At 43.5% G+C, this 23,863-nt stretch overlaps 2 protein-coding genes across 3 annotated transcripts; both read right to left on the bottom strand.

Moving 5' to 3' along the window:
• Positions 1-1,222: 1,222 nt before the first annotated feature.
• On the bottom strand, positions 1,223-7,129 carry LOC115171533 (solute carrier family 35 member B1). Its single transcript, XM_029728464.1, has 9 exons — positions 6,497-7,129; positions 5,899-6,002; positions 5,392-5,522; positions 5,257-5,287; positions 4,205-4,362; positions 3,932-4,058; positions 3,201-3,307; positions 2,835-2,988; positions 1,223-2,297 (listed from the first exon to the last, which is right to left on the bottom strand). The coding sequence occupies exons 1-9, from the start codon at positions 6,616-6,618 to the stop codon at positions 2,245-2,247; spliced, it is 987 nt and encodes a 328-aa protein (XP_029584324.1). The 5' UTR covers positions 6,619-7,129; the 3' UTR covers positions 1,223-2,244.
• An 8,691-nt stretch (positions 7,130-15,820) lies between these two features.
• Positions 15,821-23,571, bottom strand: LOC115171532 (protein FAM117A). 2 transcript variants are annotated; one of them, XM_029728462.1, is made up of 8 exons: positions 23,062-23,571; positions 20,326-20,471; positions 18,239-18,334; positions 17,879-17,992; positions 17,280-17,396; positions 16,923-17,106; positions 16,681-16,837; positions 15,821-16,598 (listed from the first exon to the last, which is right to left on the bottom strand). In XM_029728462.1, the coding sequence occupies exons 1-8, from the start codon at positions 23,177-23,179 to the stop codon at positions 16,337-16,339; spliced, it is 1,194 nt and encodes a 397-aa protein (XP_029584322.1). In that variant the 5' UTR covers positions 23,180-23,571; the 3' UTR covers positions 15,821-16,336. The 2 variants fall into 2 exon arrangements, with proteins under 2 accessions (XP_029584322.1, XP_029584323.1); XM_029728463.1 differs by lacking the exons at positions 20,326-20,471; positions 23,062-23,571 and adding an exon at positions 19,026-19,491.
• Positions 23,572-23,863: the final 292 nt, after the last annotated feature.

Here is a 23,863-nt window from a genome sequence, read left to right as displayed (position 1 = left end):
TCTACTTTCTTCACTGCCTCAGCATACAACACCCTCTGCTCTACTCTAACCCTGGTAACCTCAACCTGCCTCTCTCGCAACGGACACTTCTGATCCATGGGCACCCCTACAATTAACACATAACGCTTCTTTCCCCAATACTACACATTCCTTTGTCTCATGCCCTTCTGCACACTTCTCACACCTAGGAACCTACCTCCCAGTCCAATTATATCTGATTATATTCCATCACTGATTAGCTTACTTCAAGGAAGGGAATAAGGAAGGATGCTTTTTCAAAGTATTTGAACAGGGCCTCAGTAGGTTTGAAGATGAATCCCACCAGTCATACAACAGAAGCATTCATGGGAGAATATTTGTAGAGGGATGTCAGATTACTTTCACTTGACTCTGTCTCACACACCTACAGTACTTTCAGTAATGATACTCCAGTGTCTTCAGGGGTAGACCAAGCTTGACTCAAACTAACCCTTCATCTGTTCATCAATACCTGAGCCACTATGCCTAGCTGTCGGAAGCTCTAAACTAGGTGGGATGCAACACTACCCCTAGGAAGCGCACAACAACATTATCCCACTTCTGATAACACAGCAATTTCCGACCGGGTCTCAAACCTGCGTCCAAACCACTGCACCATCAGGTCCTCTGATGTTGAACGAAGGAGTCTGTAAAACAGTATAGTAGTGTTCAGCTACTTCTATTTGATAGCATTCTTGTATATTATAAGGGTGATGCTACATCAGAGAACAGCATCCTCACACTACATGTGTTGTAATTCATTGTCTCTATCAGCAGGACCTCGGGATAGCTTGCCCAAACAGTGGGCTGGACAATTTAGTTTTCTGTGTGCTCTGCCAACGTCCTGCAGCTCACCCTGTTAATCAGATTGCCTCGCCAACATCTACCAACGTTAGTTTCCTCTGAATTGTATTCTCACTGAAAATTGGTCATTAACATCTCATAAGAGTTTCTGCACAGCCTGTCTATGATGCTGTGTGGGAAAGTTCCAACCAGTGAAGTAGACCTCATTTGATAGACTACAACGAACAAACCTTCCAAAAGTCTTTCAGTATTATGTAAAACAAATGCACTCCCATGACATGCTTACATGATACATTTATCATTTTGAGAAAGAACTAGGTCATTGTCAGCCTGGTGTTACAATCCTAGAACCATGGAAAACATGTTTAATTGTCATATCAAAACACAGATTCAAGCCAAATCATGTCTCCTTCGGTTTAATTTCATCTGGTTTTAATTCTCTGGAAAATAATCGTACGTTGGCAGATTTTCATCCAGTTTGGCCAAAACTTTCAATAATAGCAATTTATTAAATATATAGCTAGGCTGATACCATATTATGGTTTCCCTTTTACTATGTTGTTCAAGGCATATCCTACTTTTATTTTTAAAAAGCAACAACATTTAGCTGTCAGATTGGCCATGAGTATCAAACAAATTGCTTTATTTACAGTATTTTATGTTTATTATTTCCATAATACAGATGGAATGGTTTATTTACAGTATTTTATGTTTATTATTTCCATAATACAGAGAGGCTAGTTGTCTGCCAAGATAATAATGGAAAAGATGACTAACATCCCGAGTCAACTACATGGAAGTGTTCAAACTCCTCATCTACAGCATGTCAACTTTCAGAATCTTGTGCAGGTCTCAACAACTTGAGATCTGATAACAGACCTTTACTTGGAAAACTTCTACTAACTGACAAGTCAATCGACTCGTTTATTAGGGTGTTTTTCTGTAACCAATTTCTTTACTACGGTTACAAATACCAGTGAAAACCAGGCATTCCTTGGTGATGAGTTGATGAGGTAAATCTTGGAGCTGAGATTCATAGGCCTGTGTGGTTTAGATGTAGTCCAAAGGGAGGAGCAGCCTCAACAACCACAAGGGATTTGACGTGCATGTTGTCATCTTTCCTCTGCCCACCCATCTCATTCTGCCTAATTTCCTCTTCATGTGGATGTGGTCTTGCGGTCTAAGTAGATGATTCTTGTCTGTTTTAGTTGGTTCAGGAGAATGGGGACGTTTGAAAACATAGGGGCTTCTTTCATGATTATGTAAAAAAAATAAAAAATTATAATATGGTAACTAAAAATGACTAAGTGTATGTAGGTGTACTGCCTAGGCAGGATGTAGTAAGAAAATCAGAGAGATATGGATTTCTGTCCACTGGACTTTCAGTTTGTCAGTTTTGCCATGACACATATTCCAGGTTCCTTAGTGTGTGGTCTTCTTTGGTGTCTTGCCAAATTTGGCATCAAACCCGAGACCTTAAATGAGAAAGCACATGATACAATTAAGACAGTAGAGGTGTCTAGTCACCTCATCAACCAAAAAAAGACATCACTACTAGTTGAGGCCTCTGAGCTCTAATGGAACATTTCCATAAGCAGCTGAAGAGCAGCTCAGTATTTCAACTATGAGGTGAAGCATAAAGTTACTACAGACACAGGAGCACATGGTAGAGAGAGAGAGAGAGAGAGAGAGAGAGAGAGAGAGAGAGAGAGAGACAGACAGAGAGAGAGAGACAGACAGAGAGAGAGAGAGACAGAGAGAGAGAGAGACAGAGAGAGAGAGACAGAGACAGAGAGAGAGACAGAGAGACAGAGACAGAGACAGAGAGAGAGACAGAGACAGAGACAGAGACAGAGAGAGAGAGAGAGACAGAGAGAGAGACAGAGACAGAGAGAGAGAGAGAGAGAGAGAGACAGAGAGACAGAGAGAGAGAGAGGAGAGAGATTGAAACAGAGAGATAGTCACAACATCAGAGAGATATTAAGAGTTAACAAGTTAATGTTGTTACTCACCAAGGAACACCAGGATAGTGCCGACCCACTGCATGGTGTTGAGGACGTTGCCGAACAGAAGGACAGAGCCCAGGATGGTAAAGAACTTCCGTGTGGTAGTGACAATGGAGCAGGTGAGAGGGCCGAAGTACACCACAGTCATGAAGATGAAGGTCTAAGAGAGGAAGAGGAGTGAATGACTGTTACTATAAAAGACCCTCTGCAATGAGCATGAGAGCAAAATAGTGAAAGACCACTGTAAACCACATACTGGCACTTATCCATAAGAATCACACGCATGTGAACCAATTGAAATGTATAATGTGATTTGCAGACATGGACATTATTTCCTTTTAACACACACAGTCACACCCATGTGAGACCCACCTGGCCTAAAGCACTAGTGATTCCAAACAAAAGGATGTTCCAGAAGATGCTGGGGTGACGGTCTGTGAAGCTCAGGAAGTCCCATACCTCACCTGTCCACAACACCCCTGAAAGAAAAACACATGGGATCATTTACTGAAAGTGACACAATTCAGCATAAATTGATTTATTTTATCCTGCATGTAACAATTGCTTTTTTAAATGTTTATTATTTTTAATTTAACCTTTATTTAACTAGGCTGCTTGATTCTTATTTTTTAATCTCAAGTTATAGGATTGGTTAGCCTTTTCTTCTGCTACAAATGGGGAGAGAAGCCAATTAATTACTTTAATTGTTTTGGAATCAAATCCATGCTGAGATATGGTTCCAAGACTTTATGGTGAAAATGCCTGTTCCAAACTCAAAATCAACAGTGGATTAAGGGCTCCCCCTACTGGTACAGAGGAGTAACAGCAGTTTGATTGGGTTGAATAGAACTGGGGAAGTGGGGACTACTTTGGCCAAAACCGAAGAAAGGGTTTCTGATAAAAGTAAAGCTGTAGAAAAGCATGAGATTGGGACACTTAGACTGAGAAGGAAGATCTGAGATGAAGATATTTTATTGAATAAATAATGGTGTATTTAGTAGAGACGTGGAGCTGGCAGAGATAGAGATACAGAAGAAACACAAAGCAGAGAGATCAGACAAAGTGTATATTTTCACACTAGTGAGGGGAAACAGGTGTCTCACCTAGTCCCAGCACCAGGGTGGACCACATGTTGATGTTGAGCATCATGTGGTTGGCACTGGTCTGGAAGAGACTCCTCATGTGGTCCTGGGCCACACCAGTCAAACCGTCCATGGTCAGAGATAGCAGCTAGGATACAGGGAGAGAGAAGGTCACATTTACAAACCCACAGAGGCACAGACAGCAAATACACATATAGGCAGAGACACACACAGAGAAACACTGACCAGGTCACAGAGATAATACCATAGGCAGATGAAGACAGTTACACTCACCAAGAGGATCTCCCCGAAGCCGAAAGCAGATTCTGTGGAAGCGACACTCTTGTTGGGTTTATAGAGGAACAGGGCCACCCCGCTGACGATCAACAGCACACACAGGTACTTGGCCAGTGGGTATTTCTTCCTCAGTACAAATACACCCAGAATCATCACTGTGGAACCAAAGGCAAAGGGATGAGAGGGGTGGTTATCAGCAGCAGCCATCACTGGTCTATTAGGTTGATGTGCACATAGAAAGACAATTCAGTCAGGGGGTAAAAACCATGGCTATGTAGATTAATGGGCTGCACGTGCTCAAGGGATAAGACTGGTCAGTGTATTACTATAGAACACACTAACCTTAGACAGTGTTTACATATTGCAACATACTGGGCAGGACAGAAGACTAGGCTCCTGTACTTATTGTTAGAATGACACTTGCAGTCATAGTGTAGTCTACATGGGGAGTCAGAGACTCACAGCAGGTGCATGCAAATAGAATGTATGTTCATTTAACAGGGACACTGAGTTTGGAAGGGCTGATGGGATGTGTAGTTCTAAAAAAGGTGCAATATGCAGAAATCACACAGATATTTCCTGGTTGCAAAAATTCAAATAGTTTGTCTAATTTCAGTGTATGTGACAAAACAAGCCATGTATAGTGTAAATAATTATTGTACCATACAAAACCGAAAGTAAAAGATGCAAAAACAAAACTTAAGAACGGGAAGGATAGAAATAGTGCACATAGAACAGATACACCGCTTCTTAGACGGGCTTGCAATGAGAATGACAAATCTATAACTCATATTTCAATGTGAATTTGGTTCGGTCGCCCAAAAAGTTAGATATTGCAGCTTTAAAAATGGCACTGGAAATAAGGGAGTCTAGCTGACACTGAAACATGACACACTGCTGCAGTAAGAGGCCCTGCAATAAAATAAGGCAAACTAACCCCTCAAACCTGCCCTGGTCACCAAGCGAAAGGCTGCATTTGACTTGTTTATTACATATTCAGGTGTTGAGAGTGGGGTCAGGATGAGCAATAATATAATTATTACACCTACCTGGGATGGGCTTACAAGACTTCCCCAACACCTGTGACAACAATAGAGGTTGTTTAGATATTAGAATAATAAAATATCACAACAAATGATGATGATGACAGCGAGACACTGTATGGGCTGAGAGATAAGACTGACCTGTGTGGGGTAGTTGACATACTGTAGGGCAGAGTTGCTGGATACCATGGCTCCAAGATAAGACAGGGAACACACTCCATAGAGCCAGCTCTTGGTGTGGTCTGGCCTGGAACCCTCAAAAAACTGAATCACTAAATGGGGAGGAGGCAGAGAAGAGACATCTATAATAAATGGAGATTCAACACCGACAGACCATTGAAACACATTTACATTTTAGTAATTTAGCAGACGCTCTTATCCAGAGCGACTTACAGTAGTGAATGCATACATTTTTTTTGTACTGGCCCCCCGTGGGACTCGAACCCACAACCCTGGTGTTGCACACACCATGCTCTACCAACTGAGCCACAGGGAACACCCACAGGGGGAAAGACATGTTGGAGATGACTGTGTTGGGCAGAAAGACATGTTGGAGATGACTGTGTTGGGCAGAAAGACATGTTGGAGATGACTGTGTTGGGCAGAAGGTGAAAGGCCATGACTGATGCCTATGTGTGGTTTACTCACAGATCTTGGCAAACCCAGCATTGATGATGCATTGGATGAATACCAGCGTTGTGGCATAAACAAACTTCTCCTTCTTCTCCCCCTCACCATACTGTCCTCGGGTACTGGGTAAATCAGACAAACAGCATTATGACAATTCATCAGTGCAACCACTCATGTTAATCCAGAGTTAATCCACTTCTTATTACACATATAAGACAGGTGTGACACACAAAAACACACAGGCCTTGATATTCAGCAAGGGAATTATTTGTTCATTAGACTGTGGAGTATCTGTAGGTTTTAAAAAGAGAATGGGAGAGCAGTGTGAGGTACTAGTAGTCTGCTCTGGTTGACTACAGATACAAATCATCACTGGAAACAAGATGAGATTCCTCACCCTTGAGTGACACCATTCAAGACATATCTACAGTATGTAGCAAGCTAATACCATAGGGATTTTTTTTTAACACTTTCAGCTCTGTAGAGTTGGCTCGCCTACATTCAATAATGACATGAACTTGTTGCACTACATCATCACCAACTAACATATGTGCACAAAGAAACATGTTTTGAAATCAATGATGTCGCTCGGATGTCAGACCAGGAAACTACTTACATTGTCTCTTGTAATATGCCATAGTAAAAATAACAAACGAAGACTCCGAGGAAACAGACAATGAATCGTATACGCTCGTTCTGCAGTAGCGAGGGCTTCCCCGCTCCCTTTCCTGCAGCCATGCTGTCCTCTTGCTGTCCGGGTATGGAAACCGATACAGATCCGATCCCCGTACCCCTCAAAGCAACGTCCCGCTCCACAATCCCAGATATCACAAGCCCGGAAATGGTGACGCTGTAATGTTCAACTAACTGGGCAGACAGTTGCTAATGTGACTACAGATCAGTCTGTGGTTCCTCTTCAAAGATTTCGCTAAATGTGCCTGTTACTTTGCTAGCTAGCTAACGTTAGATTGGTGGGTTGGTTGGTTGTTAGCAATTAGCTAAATCCATCATTGTTGTCAATCCAGCTGTCGCAGTATAGTGTTGAATCCGGAATATATGTCCTTAATTGCAGGTCTCTCGTTCAAGCAAACGTTACTCCTGTCCCGATCCAGGTTCTGTCAAAGGCATCCCATTCAGACAGTTTTCCCGGTGGAAAGGATACCGGAGTGTAGTTGTTTTCATTGAGATACGTCAGAGAACAAGCTGGTTCAAAGACCTCAGTGGTTCATTAAGAGCCCTCAACGAATATGCCTGAGCTTGTAGCTACTATACCATTCATATACAATAGTGCTAGCAGAACGCAGATGCTACAATTCATAACTATGCATGAACATGTGATTTGTTTTCTCCTTTCAATCTACTTATATGCAGCATACAAAGTAGCTCGAAAATGTTCTTATATTTGTTGATGTATCAAAATATTCAGCTGTAATATACATGTGATCTACACTCATTGATTTATTGTTCATTTAAATGGCAGTCTACACAGACGACTATTGAAAACATTTGCGGGGCTTTGTCGAACTAGTCGCATGTCTTTTTTCGTACTGGGATGTGGATGGATTCTATTGGTCCAAATAAGGTAATAAACCTCTAGATTCGGCCATTGAAACAGACGGAATAGTGAAAGGGCGGGGCTTCTACTCCAGAGACACAGCTACACGTGTCAAAGGGAAATTTGACAACAATGAAATGCACCACCACATTTGAGCATTGTTCAATAATCATGACTGAACCATTCACTATTGGTTTAATGTCCATTTAGTGTTAGTGTCCACTGTCAAACTAAAAACATGTTTAAACAACTTCAATGCTTAAAACGTGAAATTATACAGGAAAGTAATGGAAGAACACCTCCATATTGGTGATCCCATGTCATTTTACATCACAAAACAGTAAGGTAAAACGTATCCGAAGCTGGGGGAAAAGACAGCTATGTCCAAATGATTCAGACTGTACCTTTACATCAGAAGAGAGCAGAGGTTCATGCTCATTCATGACACTACATGCATTTCAAACTGATATAGGAACAGCCACTATATTGCCATAAACATTCATCATCAACCTGAGCAAGGGATAGGTCAAGTCACAAAGTGAGTACTCACAAGGTACACTCACAAACCAACTGTAAAGACATTCTAATAGGCCCCAAATATGGAAAATGTCTATCAAAATTTACAATTACCTCACAGACATATTCAAAAACAATACATTCACCCCCATCAGTGGGACAAGAGAATAGAAAGACAATATCCAAATTAATTATAAACATTGGGACCTAGAAATGGACATACCCCCATTCCATCTTTTGTCTTGCCCATTCACCCTCTAAATGGACACACGCAATCCATGTCTCAAGGATTAAAAATCCTTCTTTAACCTGTCTCCTCCCCTTCACATTTGAAGTGGATTTAACAAGTGACATCAGTAAGAGATTATGGCTTTCACCTGGATAGTCTGTCATGTTTTGTATACTCTATGTATATGAATACATAAGAAAATAATGAGACATTTTGCAATAAATTGAATACCTGATTTCCCATCAAAATGTCTGAACAATATCTAATTTAATTTAAAAAATCTAAATGTTTGGAGTATCTTCCTTCATTGTCCAACTGTTATATATTTCTTTAACCTTTTAACAATTTTGTTGACCCTTGCTAACTTATGGGAATGTTAAATAGACACATGAAAGTCTAATGAGCACTTAGGTTTTGTGAACAAAAGTTCCATTAACTATATTTTGGGGAAGTGATCCGGAGGCCAAATTTTTTGTTCAGTTATGACCTCCTGCATGGTGTTGATGAAGCTGCCTTCCAATACCACATTTTATTTTGCATCCATATTGTATAATGTGTATTTTCTTACAGGTTTGTGTGATGGCAAAAATGGTCATAATCCTAAATGTTTGTCGCAAAGATTATTGTTAAACTATATGAATGTAATTATTTTTTAAAGCAAAATGAATTATTAGGCCTACTAAGAAAAATCTCCATGAGTTGAGCACAGACATGCAGTATTAATAGGCCCAATTAACTTGTTCTTCAACTTTCAGTTAAAATGTTAATGAGAATACATACATATTGTAAAGGGAGATTAATAATCAGGGAATGAATAACATATTTACTCTTTGGAGTGCCCACATATGGGGTATGGTAGTAACGTTAGGTGCAAGACTCACCGGTTTGTGTCAAGAACTGCAACGCTGCTGGGTTTTTCACGCCCAAAAGTTTCCTTTGTGTATCAAGAAGGGTCCACCACCCAAAGGACATCCAGCAAACTTGACACCTGTGGGAAGCATTCGCGTCGACATGGGCCAGTGTTCCTGAGGAACGCTTTGAACACCTTGTAGTCCATGCCCCGACGGGGGGGTGTTGATGTACATTTGTGTACATCACGCATTTTTTTAAATATTTTGTGATAAAAAAGTATATGTGCCTCAGTTGCATACATACACTGGGTGTATTTGCATACATCAATATAAAAGGGTAGGAACAGGGCCGCAATCAAAAATGCATTTAAAATCAAAACGCATGGATTACATTGTTCTTGAGATCATACATAATATCACTATAGTCCGAGTGTAACTTTTCTGAAGTTGCTTTTATTTTAGAGCATCAAATGTGTAAATATTTACACTGCATTAAATCTTTTTTTTTTTTTTTATTACACAAAAATATCCACACCCACAATAATACAATAATCTTTCTTGTGATGCAACTGTCGAGATGGTGCTTTAAATGCCTGACAAAGCGTTCGCTTGTTTATAGATGCAACGTAAAGCCAATGTATAACATTGAACCCATTTCAGCATCACCAGAGTGTGTTTCACAGGTCACTACAAACATTTCCGCGGTCGTTACGTTAACAGGGAAAAAACGAATGGCACAAGCATGAGTGGAAAAGAGTCACCAGAGTAAAATGAAAGCAATCAATCCAAGGAAATTTAAGTGACAAATTGGTTTTTACACCCCTCAAACACAGGAAATGGCTGAAAAGGAGAGATCCTTACTGTTGATGTGCGGGGTATTGCTACCATAAGTACAATTGGTGTGTAGGGCCCACGAAATGCCCCACGAAATGTGATTAAAAACCTCTTAAGGATCCGCACCTTTTTTCCAAATTTCGCCTAAAATGACATACCCAAATCTAACTAGCTGTAGTTCAGGCCCTGAAGCAAGGATATGCATATTCTTGGTACCATTTGAAAGGAAACACTTGGAAGTTTGTGGAAATGTGAAAGGAATGTAGGAGAATATAACACAATAGATCTGGTAAAAGATAATACAAAGAAAAAAAACATGCGTTTTTTGTATTTTTTTGTCCCATCTTTGAAATGCAAGAGAAAAGCCATAATGTACAGTCGTGGCCAAAAGTTTTGAGAATGACACAAATATTAATTTCTAAAGTTTGCTGCTTCAGTGTCTTTAGATATTTTTGTCAGATGTTACTATGGAATACTGAAGTATGATTACAAGCATTTCATAAGTGTCAAAGGCTTTCATTGACAATTACATGAAGTTGATGCAAAGAGTCAATATTTGCAGTGTTGACCCTTCTTTTTCAAGACCTCTGCATGCTGTCAATTAACTTCTGGGCCACATCGTGACTGATGGCAGCCCATTCTTGCATAATTAATGCTTGGAGTTTGTCAGAACTTGTGGGTTTTTGTTTGTCCACCCGCCTCTTGAGGATTGACCACAAGTTCTCAATGGAATTAAGGTCTGGGGAGTTTCCTGGCCATGGACCCAAAATATCGATGTTTTGTTCCCCGAGCCACTTAGTTATCACTTTTGCCTTATGGCAAGGTGCTCCATCATGCTGGAAAAGGCATTGTTCATCACCAAACTGTTCCTGGATGGTTGGGAGAAGTTGCTCTCGGAGGATGTGTTTGTACCATTTTTTATTCATGGCTGTGTTATTAGGCAAAATTGTTAGTGAGCCCACTCCCTTGGCTGAGAAGCAACCCCACACATGAATGGTCTCAGGATGCTTTACTGTTGGCATGACACAGGACTGATGGTAGCGCTCACCTTGTCTTCACTGGACAAGCTTTTTTCCGGATTCTCCAAACAATCGGAAAGGGGATTCATCAGAGAAAATGACTTTATCCCAGTCCTCAGCAGTCCAATCCCTGTACCTTTTGCAGAATATCAGTCTGTCCCTGATGTTTTTCCTGGAGAGACGTGGCTTCTTTGCTGCCCTTCATTGACACCAGACCATCCTCCAAAAGTCTTCGTCTCACTGTGCGTGCAGATGCACTCACACCTGCCTGCTGCCATTCCTGAGCAAGCTCTGTACTGGTGGTGCCCCGATCCCGCAGCTGATCAACTTTAGGAGATGGTCCTGGCGCTTGCTAGACTTTCTTTGGTGCCCTGAAGCCTTCTTCACAACAATTGAACTGCTCTCCTTGAAGTTCATGATGATCTGATAAATGGTTGATTTAGGTGCAATCTTAATGGCAGCAATATCCTTGCCTGTGAAGCCCTTTTTGTGCAAAGCAATGGTGACGGCACGTGTTTCCTTGCAGGTAACCATGGTTGACAGAGGAAGAACAATGATTCCACCACCCTCCATTTGAAGCTTCCAGTCTGTTATTCGAACTCAATCAGCATGACAGAGTGATCTCCAGCCTTGTCAACACTCACACCTGTGTTAACGAGAGAGTTACTGACATGTCAGCTGGTCCTTTTGTGGCAGGGCTGAAATGCAGTGGAAATGTTTTTTGGGGATTCAGTTCATTTGCATGGCAAAGAGGGACTTCGCAATTAATTGCAATTCATCTGATCACTCTTCATAACATTCTGGTGTATATGCAAATTTCCATCATACAAACTGAGGCAGCAGACTTGGTGAAAATTAATATTTGTCATTCTCAAAACTTTTGGCCACAACTGTATTATTCCAGCCCAGCGCAATTACGATTTCGGCCACTAAATGGCAGCAGTGTATGTGCAAAGTTTTAGACTGATCCAATGAACCATTGCATTTATGTTCAAAATGTTGTATCAAGACTGCCCAAATGTGCCTAATTGGTTTATTAATAACTTTTCATGTTCAAAACTGTGCACTCTCCTCAAACAATAGCATGTGATTCTTTCACTGTAATAGCTACTGTAAATTGGACAGTGCAGTTAGATTAACAACAATTTAAGCTTTCAGCCAATATCAGATATGTCTATGTCCTGGGAAATGTTCTTGTTACTTACAACCTCATGCTAATCGCATTAGCCTACATTTGCTCAACCGTCCCGTGGGGGACCCACCGATCATGTATAGGGAAATTCTGAGGCCCGTACTCAACCCGAAAATACAGAAAACGCACTACAGGCCACAATCAAACATGGCAGAACGAATTTGACAGTTGGTGCAGGATTTTGTTTTGCCTGATTTAGATAGATACACTACATGAACAAAAGTGTGTAAATGAACAAATGTGTACATCTGATAGTCAAACATCTCATTCCAAAATCATGGAGATTAATATGGAATTGGTCCCCCATTTTCTGCTATAACAGCCTCCACTCTTCTGGGAAGGCTTTCCACTAGATGTTGTAACATTGCTTCAGGGACTTGCTTCCATTTCAGCCACAACACCATTAGTGAGGTCGGTCACTGATGTTGGGCAATTAGGCCTGACTCGCCGTGAGCGTTCCAATTCATCCCAAAGGTGTTTTGATGGAGTTAAGGTCAGGGCTCTGTGCAGGCCAATCAAGTTCTTCCACACCGATCTCGACAAACCATTTCTGTATGGACCTCGCTTTGTGCACAGGGGCATTGTTACACTGAAACAGGAAAGGGCCTTCCCCAAACTTACCAAACAGTTGGAAGCACAGAATCGTCTAGAACGTCATTGTATGCTGTAGCATTATGTTTTTCCTTCACTGGACCTAAGGGGCCTGGGAACCATGAAAAACAGCCCCAGACCATTATTCCTCCTCCACCAAACTTTACAGTTGGCACTATGCATTGGGGCAGGTAGTGTTCTCCTGGCATCCGCCAAAGCCAGATTCGTCCGTCGGACTGACAGATGGTGAAGCGTGATTCATCACTCCAGAGAAGGCAGTGAGCTTTACACCACTCCAGCCGACGTTTGGCATTGTATATGGTAATCTTAGACTTCCGTGCAGCTGCTTGGCCATGGAAACCCATTTCATGAAGCTCCCAATGAACAGTTCCTGTGCTGACGTTGCTTCCAGAGACAGTTTGGAACTCGGTAGTGAGTGTTGCAACCGAGGACAGACATTTTTTCTACGCGCTTCGGAGGTCCCGTTCTTTGAGCTTGTGTGGCCTACCACTTCGCGGCTGAGCCGTTGTTGCCCCAGTTGTTTCCACTTCACAATAACAGCACATACAGTTGACCAGGGCAGCTCTAGCAGGTCAGAAATTTGATGAACTGAATTGTTGTGAAGGTGGCATCTTATGACAGTGCCATGTTTTAAGTCACTGAGCTCTTCATTAAGGCCATCCTTCTGCCAATGTTTGTCTATTGAGATTGCATGGCTGTGTGCTCGATTTTATACACCCGTCAGCAACGGGTGTGGCTGAAATAGCCGAATCCACTAATTTGAAGGGGTGCCCATACACTTTTGTATATATAGTGTGTTTCTGCTTATAATTTCCGACATAAACTCAGCAAAAAAAGGAACGTCCATTTTTCAGGACCCTGTCTTTCAAAGATATGTAAAAATCCAAATAACTTCATAGATCTTCATTGTAAAGGGTTTAAACACTGTTTCCCATGTTTGTTCAATGAACCATAAACAATTAATGAACATGCACCTGTGGAACGGTCGTTAAGACACTAACAGCTTACAGACGGTAGGCAATTAAGGTCACAGTTATGAAAACTTAGGACACTAAAGAGGCCTTTATACTGACTCTGGAAAACACCAAAAGAAAGATGCCCAGGGTCCCTACTCATCTGCGTGAAACTGCCTTAGGCATGCTGCAAGGAGGCATGAGGACTGCAGGTGTGAGACGCCGAAGACAGCGCTACAGGGAGACAGGACGGACAGCTGATCGTCCTCGCAGTGGCAGACCACGTGTAACAACACCTGCACAGGATCGGTACATCCGAACATCACACCTGCGGGACAGGTACAGGATGGCAACAACAACCCGAGTTACACCAGGAACGCACAATCCCTCCATCAGGGCTTGTAGGCCTGTTGTAAGGCAGGTCCTCACCAGCAACAACGTTGCCTATGGGCACAAACTCACCGTCGCTGGACCAGACAGGACTGGCAAAAAGTGCTCTTCACTGACGAGTCATGGTTTTGTCTCACCAGGGGTGATAGTCGGATTTGCGTTTATCGTCGAAGGAATTAGCGTTACACCGATGCCTGTACTCTGGAATGGGATCGAGTTGGAGGTGGAGGTTCCGTCTGGGGTCAGTGTGTCACAGTATCATCGGACTGAGCTTGTTGTCATTGCAGGCAATCTCAACGCTGTGCGTTACAGGGAAGACATCCTCCTCCCTCATGTGGTACCCTTCCTGCAGGCTCATCCTGACATGACCCTCCAGCATGACAATGACACCAGCCATACTGTTCGTTCTGTGCGTGATTTCCAGCAGGACAGGAATGTCAGTGTTCTGCCATGGCCAGCGAAGAGCCCGGATCTCAATCCCATTGAGCACGTCTGGGACCTGTTGGATCGGAGTGTGAGTGCTAGAGCCATTCCCCCCCAGAAATGTCCTGGAACTTGCAGGTGCCTCGGTGGAAGAGTGGGGTAACATCTCACAGCAAGAACAGGCAAATCCGGTGCAGTCCATGAGGAGATGCACTGTAGTACTTAATGCAGCTGGTGGCCACACCAGACACAGACTGTTACTTTTGACCCCCCCCCTTTGTTCAGGGACACATTATTCCATTTCTGTTAGTCACATGTCTGTGGAACTTGTTCAGTTTGTGTCTGTTGTTGAATCTTATGTTCATACAAATATTTACACATGTTAAGTTTGCTTAAAATAAACGCAGTTGACAGTGAGAGGACGTTTCTTTTTGCTGAGTTTGTGTTGCCCTAGAAGACTAAATCAATCCTTGCTCAACAGAATAATGTAATAGATCGATAGAATTAATGCTTCAATCTAGTTGACATTGGTAAAGTTCTTTGTCATCTTTAGCGGAGCAAAGACATTTAGGGACTGGGGAGAAATTACAATAACGAAAAGAAAAAAAAAATAAGGTAAAGATTTTCTGTCCAAATGACATCAGTTTGACCGGCTCTATGGAAGAAAAAAAGCTGTGAAAACAACCCAACGTGTTTCTGATAAGATTTCAGTTCGGCTTTGATGCATTTTTGTGGTTGAAATACTATCAGCTTTTATGATGAAGACAGCACCTCTCCAGATGGTATCTGAGCATTGCATTCTCTCAAGATGCATTAATAAATCATATTTCTCCACTTCTGTTCCAAATTTAGTCCTACATTTAGTGTATAATTTTTCTGCAAGAAATGCTTAATTCTGCAGGAGTTATTATTATTATTAAGGCTATGTGAGAGGTTATAGACCTACAAGTCAGTGTCCAGATTTCACAGTTCCCTTGACATGCCATAGTGCTATTTGAAGTCCTGTCATGTGACTATCAAGTTTGTATAGCGCCTCACAATCACACTGCTATCATCCTCTTTTACTTCACCAAATCTTTTCCAAACATTACTTTTCTGGCCCTCCCTTCTCTTTGTTTTCGACTCTCCTGTCGTAGCATTTGTCTTATTGAATTAAAACTTCAACAATGTCCTTTTTGCCTCCATGAATTGATGTTAACTTTTTCTGCCTGTTCCCAAAAGTATTATTTGGCGATTGGCTGTGTGGGCTATTTGGCGTGCATACAGTTTATCCCCGAAGGTTTATGCACTAATACCAGATAGCCTAAAATAATGAAAGATGAACCTCAATGTAGCCTTTATAAATTGCACAATAATTACACATTTATGGATTTAAGGTATTGTTTCTCTTTATTCAACCAGCCTGCCACCCACCCGCCACACAATATTTAATGACTCTAAACCCGTCCACCCCGCGGATATCACCGCGGGGACAGCGTGTTATGAGTCAATCCGGGCATCACTAATTAGTACATCTCTGACTCCAAGCTCTAGTTAAAACAAATGTAAGGGTATCAGAGCAAGGCCAAGTTGTGTAGATTAAAAATATGTCACACACAAACATTTGTACAACTTATTTACCCCCCCCTAACCAAGGGGGCAAGTGACTATCACTGTACCCAGAGCAGCAAGTCCCTCTGAGAATCGGGATAGAACACCAATGACAGATTTGATCCTGATCCCACAGAGAACCCACTGTAGAGGTCTCTCTGTTGATCTTAGTTGAATAGATCTGGAGGCTTGTCATAACAGTCCCTGACAAGGTGGTGGCAGCCATCTTGATTTAATCTCCTATTAGGATAAATCCATCCTCATTAGTCTGAGAACAACCCCATCTCCACAGTCACATGGTGGTTGTGTCCTGGAGGGGTCCACTCATGTAGCCCCCAACCGAATGCCCAACTGTCTGGTAGGGGGCAGAGCCTTGACCTGAGCAGCCTGTGACAGGAGAGACTGACAGGCCGCGGAACAGGAGGTCCATGGAGGGCAGCAGGGGCTTGAGCAGACTGACAGGGCAGAAGGCAGAGCCTCCATGGGGAGTGAAATTCACCTTGTTGGGGTCAGGGCAGGATACCTGGAGGAGAGGCTCTCTCTGACAGGGAGACCTGGGATCGAGGGACAGAAAGAGAGACGATTAGCCCAAATAATTTCTAATTACACAAAGTCTGTGTGTGTTTCAATACTCACATAGCCTCTTCACACACTACGCGTATTCGCTCACAGCCTTCAGGAGGCTCCCTCTGGAAGGAGTAGGTCTTGTTGGGACGAGGGGAGGAGGAGGGCTGCAACAGAGAGGGGTCCAGAACAACTGGAGAGGGGCACACGGTCTCACAGTCCACAGGGTCTGCACAGAGAGGAAAAAAAATGATTTAAAAGGTCCACTACGGTATTTAAGTCATTCAAGTCTAACAAACCATCCATTTACTCACCTGGCTCTCCCATGGGGCAGGGAGACTGAGATGGGGAGAGTAGAGCTGGGTTCAGGGCACAGGGAGACTCAGATGGAGAGAGCAAAGCAGAGTCGAACGAGGCAGGGGAGGGCTCACTCTGGGTACCACTGCTGCACCTCTGGGCAGGAATTGGGGCTCTGTGGCCATCTGGGACATCCAGGATCTAACAGGGGAACAGGGAGAGGGTACGGTGAGGCTATGGGACACTGGCCATTGGAGAGAAATATGGGCTAATTAGCTGTCACTAGGGGAATCCAGTGGATCCATAGAGGGCTGAGATAATGGATCTAAGCCAGCCGGTACCCAAGCAGATTGGCTGTATTTTAACATGCTCACCTTGTGCTGGTCCTCAGGTGTCTCTGACACAAAGACCCCCTCCAGCTCCAGGTTCAGACCTTCCACACTGCGCCGCAGCCGAGGGGCCAACCTGCTCAGGGGTGTCAGGGGCACCGTCTGGGGGGGGGGGGTCACCAAAGACACACGAAAATGGAGCACAGGTGTGTGTATGGTCTGATTTGATCTGTTCCACACAAAGGGGCTTGAGTGTGAAGGTATGTACCAAAGGCCATGTAGCTATGCGTATGAGTACGAGCGTATTCCTGTCAATGTGCATTCCTGTCATAGCGTGGCGATGGTGCAACCAGGCAGCTTGATGACACCAGCTCCTAAGAAAAGCAGTGCTGTTTTTCTAGCCCTGTTGCTAACCTCTCTCTACTCTGCCTGAGAAACTCAGAAGGCCAACCATCAGTGTTCTGTGTCAGTGAATATTCTGAACACCTCCTGGGTCCCACTGTCCGCATACATGACCTTACGGGGACATTCAAATTCAAAAATAACATTTTGAATTCAAGTAAACAAGTTGCAGTATAAATAAGGACGGGTTCAGAGTGCAGATCAAATCCACAGTATTATGGGGAGGGCTGTATAGGACGTACCTGTGTAGCACCTGGTACATGGCCTCCAGGTAGGGGGTGGTGGGGACGCTCATATCCCCCAGAGGGAGGGGCGTGTCGGGAGCGCTTCTGCAGCTGGTGCTTGAGCTTAACCACCTGATGCCAAGTCATAGAGGGGAAAGGACTTAGAAGAGACGCTTGTCTTTCAGAGGAAAGAATGAGGGGAGGAATAATTCAACTGGGAGAGAGGGGTGTGACTGGCCGAGTCACCACGGACAACAGGAGAGTAAAAATAGTCCCATCTGAGTTTTACTGGTGTATTGTGAGAATGATGTTTGATTGACAAGCTCCTGGTTAAAGGACCTTTTTTAGTAAACATTTACATTCAAAGGAAGTACTCACATCCCTCAAGTGTTCTGCGCTGCCCCATGATGCTGAGCGTTTGTGTCCGCCAACACTTCTTCTTCCCCGAGTCTCCTCTGCCCAGGAGCTGGGAGTCTATGGAAGGAGCAGGGTTGTTATAGTAACCAGCCACACGTTGCTTATACAACTCTGCACACAACACACTTTCTGAAAAACTAAACTGACTTAAATAGTTTTTTGCTGTGGAAACTTTGCTGATTGGATTGGAGTCAGACAGCATTATGTTCTTGTCGATCATTTAACTACACAAGTGGTAACTTTATCTACAAGTTCTAAGATTGACCTTTCAATAGAACATTACAGAGCAGTGAACCCGTTTTACTCTTCTCTCACAGTACAATTTACACCTATGGAAGTAAAACAGCACCCGAGCTACATGATTTGACTAGAGTACAGAAGTGGTGCCCTACAGCTGTCAGGCACACCTGCCAGTCACACAGCTGTGCAGAGGCAGACAGGCAGGCGAGGAGTAAACCACTGTTGCTGACAACACCCCCTACAAATGAGTAAAACAAAAACCACAGCAATGCAAATACACAAGTGACACACAACAGCTACAGCAAAAAAGACAACAGCACAGACAGTTTGACATTAGTACACAAAACATGTAGTGACAGCCGTATTCACACAGAATAGGAGACCGCCACAGAGTTTGGGTAATCAACACGGTGACATCCTGTGCTGTCCCTCCTTCATTCATCACAACTGAGCTCCATGTCTTCACATGCCTGAGGAGGAGGAAGAGAGGACAGTGGAGCGTTCCTACCGACATAGGCCCCACTCCTCTAATGCCCACAAGCCCTGGGGTGAGCGTTGCTGGCAGACGGGAGGATGTGGGTGTGTGGCGGTCTATCTGCTGAGCAGCCCTCCCTCGTCTCCACACTCCTGCTTCACACACAGCCTGGACAGGATCCTCTTGCTGATGCCCAATTTCTCCTCAACATCAATTTCTTTTTTCTGTTCTGCCTCCCCCTAACTTTAATATTTTCTCTGGGTCTCCTCTCCTCCAAATGCAGGTTACTCTCCGGGTCACGTTTCCCCAAAATGCAGTCTTCTCTCTGGGTCTAGTCTCCTAGAGCTCTCAGTCCTCTCACAGAGTTCCACACTGATGTCATGACACACAGTAGTGTAACAGAGTCGGTCCCGGTCTATAAACGACAAAAAACCTTGACGCCATCTTCCGCCCTATCTGGTGGAGCCGTGGTCAGACACCGTGGCTAAATGTGTCATGGAGGGACAGTCAGTTACCCAACCCTGTCGGTGTAGTGTTACTGCTCCCTACACCCCCCCCAAACATGACCACGGGACACAAGGCTATAAAAAGATCCGGTCAAAAGGTGATGGAATGTTCTGGGTGTCTAACGCTTTGAATGCCAGTTCAGCCTCGTGTTTGATTTGATGTATATTTACTTTTAAGTATTACAAAGGGGTTTTGAACCTGTTACCCAATCTAAACAATTTGTAGTATCTCTTTAGTTTGTGGCAGAGGGGAACTCCCCCAAATCCACAAGAAGCTGGTTGTATGGGAAAAAGTGACATTACTGAAGAAAGGAGATAATGGCAGACAATAGGAGACAGTTATATCATCTTAAATAAAACAATGAGGGGGGGGGGGTCTGTTCTGTACAATAGAGGACAGGGGGGTTGTTCAGAATAAACTGTCAAGATTGAGGGCACAGTGGTGGAGTGTGGTTAGGTTAGCCCAGGCTTTGTGCACTAGATGGGGGGTGGATACAGTAGGGGGGAGGTTGAGGTTGAAGAGACAGCAGAGGATGAAGAGAACAAAACAACTGTTTCCAGTTGGCTGCCTTCCACTGCTCCTCAGCTTCAGAATGGAACTGCTAGACACCTGCAGCGCCAGCCTCAGATAGCTCACTTGGTCTTTAGAAGTCTGGCCATTGTAAGCAACGACGGTGACAAATTGAATGGGGAGCGACAAATGGCTTTTAAGCAATATCAACACAGGCTTGACAAGAGTATATTCCTCTCGGTTTCAGATCTATAGGAGTTAATGGCTGTTAATGTTAAATTCACATTTGGGCTGTGACTGAGTCCGGTGAGTTTACCTGTGTGGCCTTGTCATTGACACAGGTGACTCCTTGGCTCTCTGCCTCCTTGGGCCACCGGCCCTGCAGATATGGTCCAACAATTGTATCCAGGGACAGGGTGCGACGAATGGTCGGCTTTGGGGGGCGAGACTTTCTCCTGTCACCTTAAGGAAAAGCCAGAAGACATCACATTTACTGATATGAAACGTGTCTGCTTTATACTGCGAGTGTGTCATGAGGTCAATATTTGTAACAGAAGACAGATGCTAATCTTGTATGGAGGGCTGTTTTGTGTGACGGTGCCCCAGTTTGACAGCATATTGGTCTGACAAAGTCAATGCTCAGCTTACCGGTACAACGTAGTTGGAACAAATAGTCACATCGTAAAGGAGGTTCAAAACCACTTTAGCACCAGCAGGAGTTCATAAAATGGCCTCCTCTCCTCCCCCCCCACCCCCCCGCAGGGCTTGGTGAGCTCGTAGTACAAGTAGGTGTGTATTGGCAGCTCTTTGTAAGTAATCTCTGGCAGGTGTGAGCCAAGCCACTGAGCCTACAGCAAAGCCCTCCAAAGACATGTTGCACAAGACTGGCAAGATACAGTGCGGGTAGGGTTGTCTACACGATGAGATTAAAATGGATAAGAGCGAGAATATTTGTATTTGTCAAACGGCAGTCAAGCATCAATCATGTCACCAGAATAAAACCCTCTATCTACTGGAATGGAGCATCAAGATCATCATGCACTTCCATCACCTTGTGAAGTTCAGGACTTAGTCCATCTGTAGCCTAATAAACTATGGTTTCCCCGAGTAATAATGAGAGGACCACACAACATATCATCTCGACTACAAGTTCATTTCAATATGATGGTTATTCTGTGGAGGCTGGTGGGAGGAGATATAGGAGGATGGGCTCATTGTAATGGCTGTAAAGGAGTCATACATGTGGTTTCCATATATTTGATGTGTTTGATACTGTTTCATTTATACCATTCCAGTCTTTACAATGAGCACGTCCTCCTACAGCACCTCCCACCAGCCTCCACTGTGGTTATTATATCAACATTTGCTAATAAAGGCATTTCCACCAGTATTTCTCGCATAATACATTTTACTGATACAAAACGATCCCACCATGTTGAACCAACAAAACCTGTCGGCATTTATAAAATTGTACCGAAACTACCTGTAGTGACTTAAATTTTATATGGTACCACTTTAGTCGCATTAATACTGTGGATGGAAACGTGGTCAATCAAATCGTATTAGTCACAAAAGCCGAATACAACAGGAGTAGATCTCACAGTGAAATGCTAACTTACAAGTCCTTAACCAACAATGCAGTTAAAAAAAATTAGTAATAAATAAAAGTAATCACTAATTAAAGAGCAGCAGTAAAATAACAATAGCGAGACTATATACAGGGGGTTACCAGTACAGAGTCAATTTGCGGGTGTGCCGGTTAGTCGGGGTAATATGTACATGTAGGTAGAGTTATTAAAGTGACTAGGCATAGATGATGATAACAACAGAGAGTAGCAGCGGTGTAAGTGGGGATGCAAATAGCCTGGGTAGCCATTTCATTAGATGTTCAGCAGTCTTATGGCTTGGGGGAAGAAGCTGTTTAGAAGCCTCTTGGACCTAGACTTGCCGCTCCGGTACCGCTTGCCGTGCGGTAGCAGAGAGAACAGTCTATGACTAGTGTGGCTGGACTCTATAGCCATTTTTAGGGCCTTCCTCTGACACCGCCTGGTATAGAGGTCCTGGATGGCAGGAAGCTTGGCCCCGGTGATGTACTGGGCCGTTCGCACTACCTTCTGTAGTGCCTTGTGGTCGGAGGCGGAGCAGTTGCAATACCAAGCAGTGATGCAACCAGTCAGGATGCTCTCGATGGTGCAGCTGTAGTACCTTTTGAGGATCTGAGGACCCATATCTCCTGAGGTGGAATAGATTTTGTTGTGCCCTCTTACCGATGGTCTTGGTGTGCTTGGACCATGTTAGTTTGTTGGTGATGTGGACACCAAGGACCTTGAAGCTCTCAACATGCTCCACTGCAGCCCCGTCGATGAGAATGGGGGCGTACTCGGTCCTCTTTTTCCTGTAGTCCACAATCATCTCCTTTGTCTTGATCACGTTGAGAGGTTGTTGCCCTGGCATCACACGGCCAGGTCTCTGACCTCCTCCCTATAGGCTGTCTCGTCGTTGTCAGTGATCAGGCCTACCATTGTTGTGTAATCTGCAAATTTAATGATGGTGTTCGAGTCGTGCCTGGTCATGCAGTCATGAGTGAACAGGGAGTACAGGAGTGGACTGAGCACGCACCTCTGAGGGGTCCCTGTGCTGATGTTCCAGTTGTGGTGGAACGTTAATAATGAATTGGAAAAAACATGACACTATTCTCAAATTTAGTAGCACATTTCTGCTTTCATAACACTTCATTTTATAGGGTCCTAGAGAGAACCACATCAAAATACATGCTTGAGCAGGATGGGGGATAGCTGACGCATGGTGGAAATTAGGCTATATTCACTGAAAGTCGGTGGTCTGTTTAGAAAAATTGAGGCCAGAGGCTACTGCACGTAAAATAGACCCATGTAGCTAAGCCGTAAGATACTATAACAGTTTATCATAATAGATAGCCCACAAACCCGTTAGACTAGTGATAGACAGCAATAACAATGCAAACTCTAGCGACATTCCCACTATAGTGTAATATTTGGCAAGTGACATTACTTGGCACCAAAATTGTATTTACCAGTCTTGGAATCCTTGCAGCGCGGTTGTGCTTTGTTGTGAAGCTGGAACGGGACAGTGGCTCGAAGTGGTTGTAGACAAGGGGTGCCCCCCCGAGCCGCTTCACTTCTGCACGACATCCCCCCCAAGTGCAAAATGAAGCAGCCGAAAGCACTCCGACTTCAACAGGCAACCGTATCAAAGCTCACAATCAGTAGTTTTAGCGACCTCTTCTTCAGTTTAAATTGGCCAGTATTTCAATATTTATTTATGATAAGTATCCAACATGGTTAGCTTCTTGCTAGCAGCCAGCCTTCTTTTGTGATGACCATGATTTCCTCCAACTTTTCTCTCGAACTAAAATAAATCTATAAAATATTAGCCCTGCATTTAGTTCACAATTAAACTTAAATGCCCAACCTGATCATCCACCGTTGGCTATTATAACTTTACATTATGTAAACTATCAGGCTACACATTTGACAAAATATTGCCAAATCTTGTCTGAAACTGACAACAGCTCAACTAGTTAAATTCTCCTGTCCAATTTACTTACAAGTGGGCGAGGCTAAAGACACATTCTTGATCTGGTTGGGTACTGAAAAATACGACTTAACTTCTATTGGTCATAAACTCTATCTATCAAGGGTCTGCCCTCGAAAGTCATAACATTCCCTCCCAGTTTATTAAAACTCAAACCAGCAGCGTACACCAGAGCCTCCCACTCCACAATACATTCACACACATTCCTCTTTAATGTTTGAACATTATGGATTGAACTCCTTATCAACACTGATTAAAAAAATATAAAAGCAACAATTTCA

Source organism: Salmo trutta, chromosome 32, assembly GCF_901001165.1.
Source record: "Salmo trutta chromosome 32, fSalTru1.1, whole genome shotgun sequence".
Taxonomy (NCBI): domain Eukaryota; kingdom Metazoa; phylum Chordata; class Actinopteri; order Salmoniformes; family Salmonidae; genus Salmo; species Salmo trutta.
Note: the sequence above shows the minus strand (reverse complement) of the source record. Positions and strands in the feature narration are given on the sequence as shown.

What these genes read in the sequence shown, in the direction of transcription:
- LOC115171533 (XM_029728464.1), bottom strand. Translation starts at nt 6,618, where the DNA reads ATGGCTGCAGGAAAGGGAGCGGGGAAGCCCTCGCTACTGCAGAACGAG. An exon ending in TGCTGGGTTTGCCAAGATCT is followed by an intron (nt 5,523 to 5,898) that starts GTGAGTAAACCA and finishes CTCCCCATTTAG; the next exon opens with TGATTCAGTTTTTTGAGGGT. An exon ending in ATGTCAACTACCCCACACAG is followed by an intron (nt 5,288 to 5,391) that starts GTCAGTCTTATC and finishes TTGTTGTCACAG; the next exon opens with GTGTTGGGGAAGTCTTGTAA.
- LOC115171532 (XM_029728462.1), bottom strand. Translation starts at nt 23,179, where the DNA reads ATGTCGTGCAGAAGTGAAGCGGCTCGGGGGGGCACCCCTTGTCTACAA. An exon ending in CTGCAAGGATTCCAAGACTG is followed by an intron (nt 20,472 to 23,061) that starts GTAAATACAATT and finishes CTTTTCCTTAAG; the next exon opens with GTGACAGGAGAAAGTCTCGC. An exon ending in CACCTGAGGACCAGCACAAG is followed by an intron (nt 17,107 to 17,279) that starts GTGAGCATGTTA and finishes TTCCCCTGTTAG; the next exon opens with ATCCTGGATGTCCCAGATGG.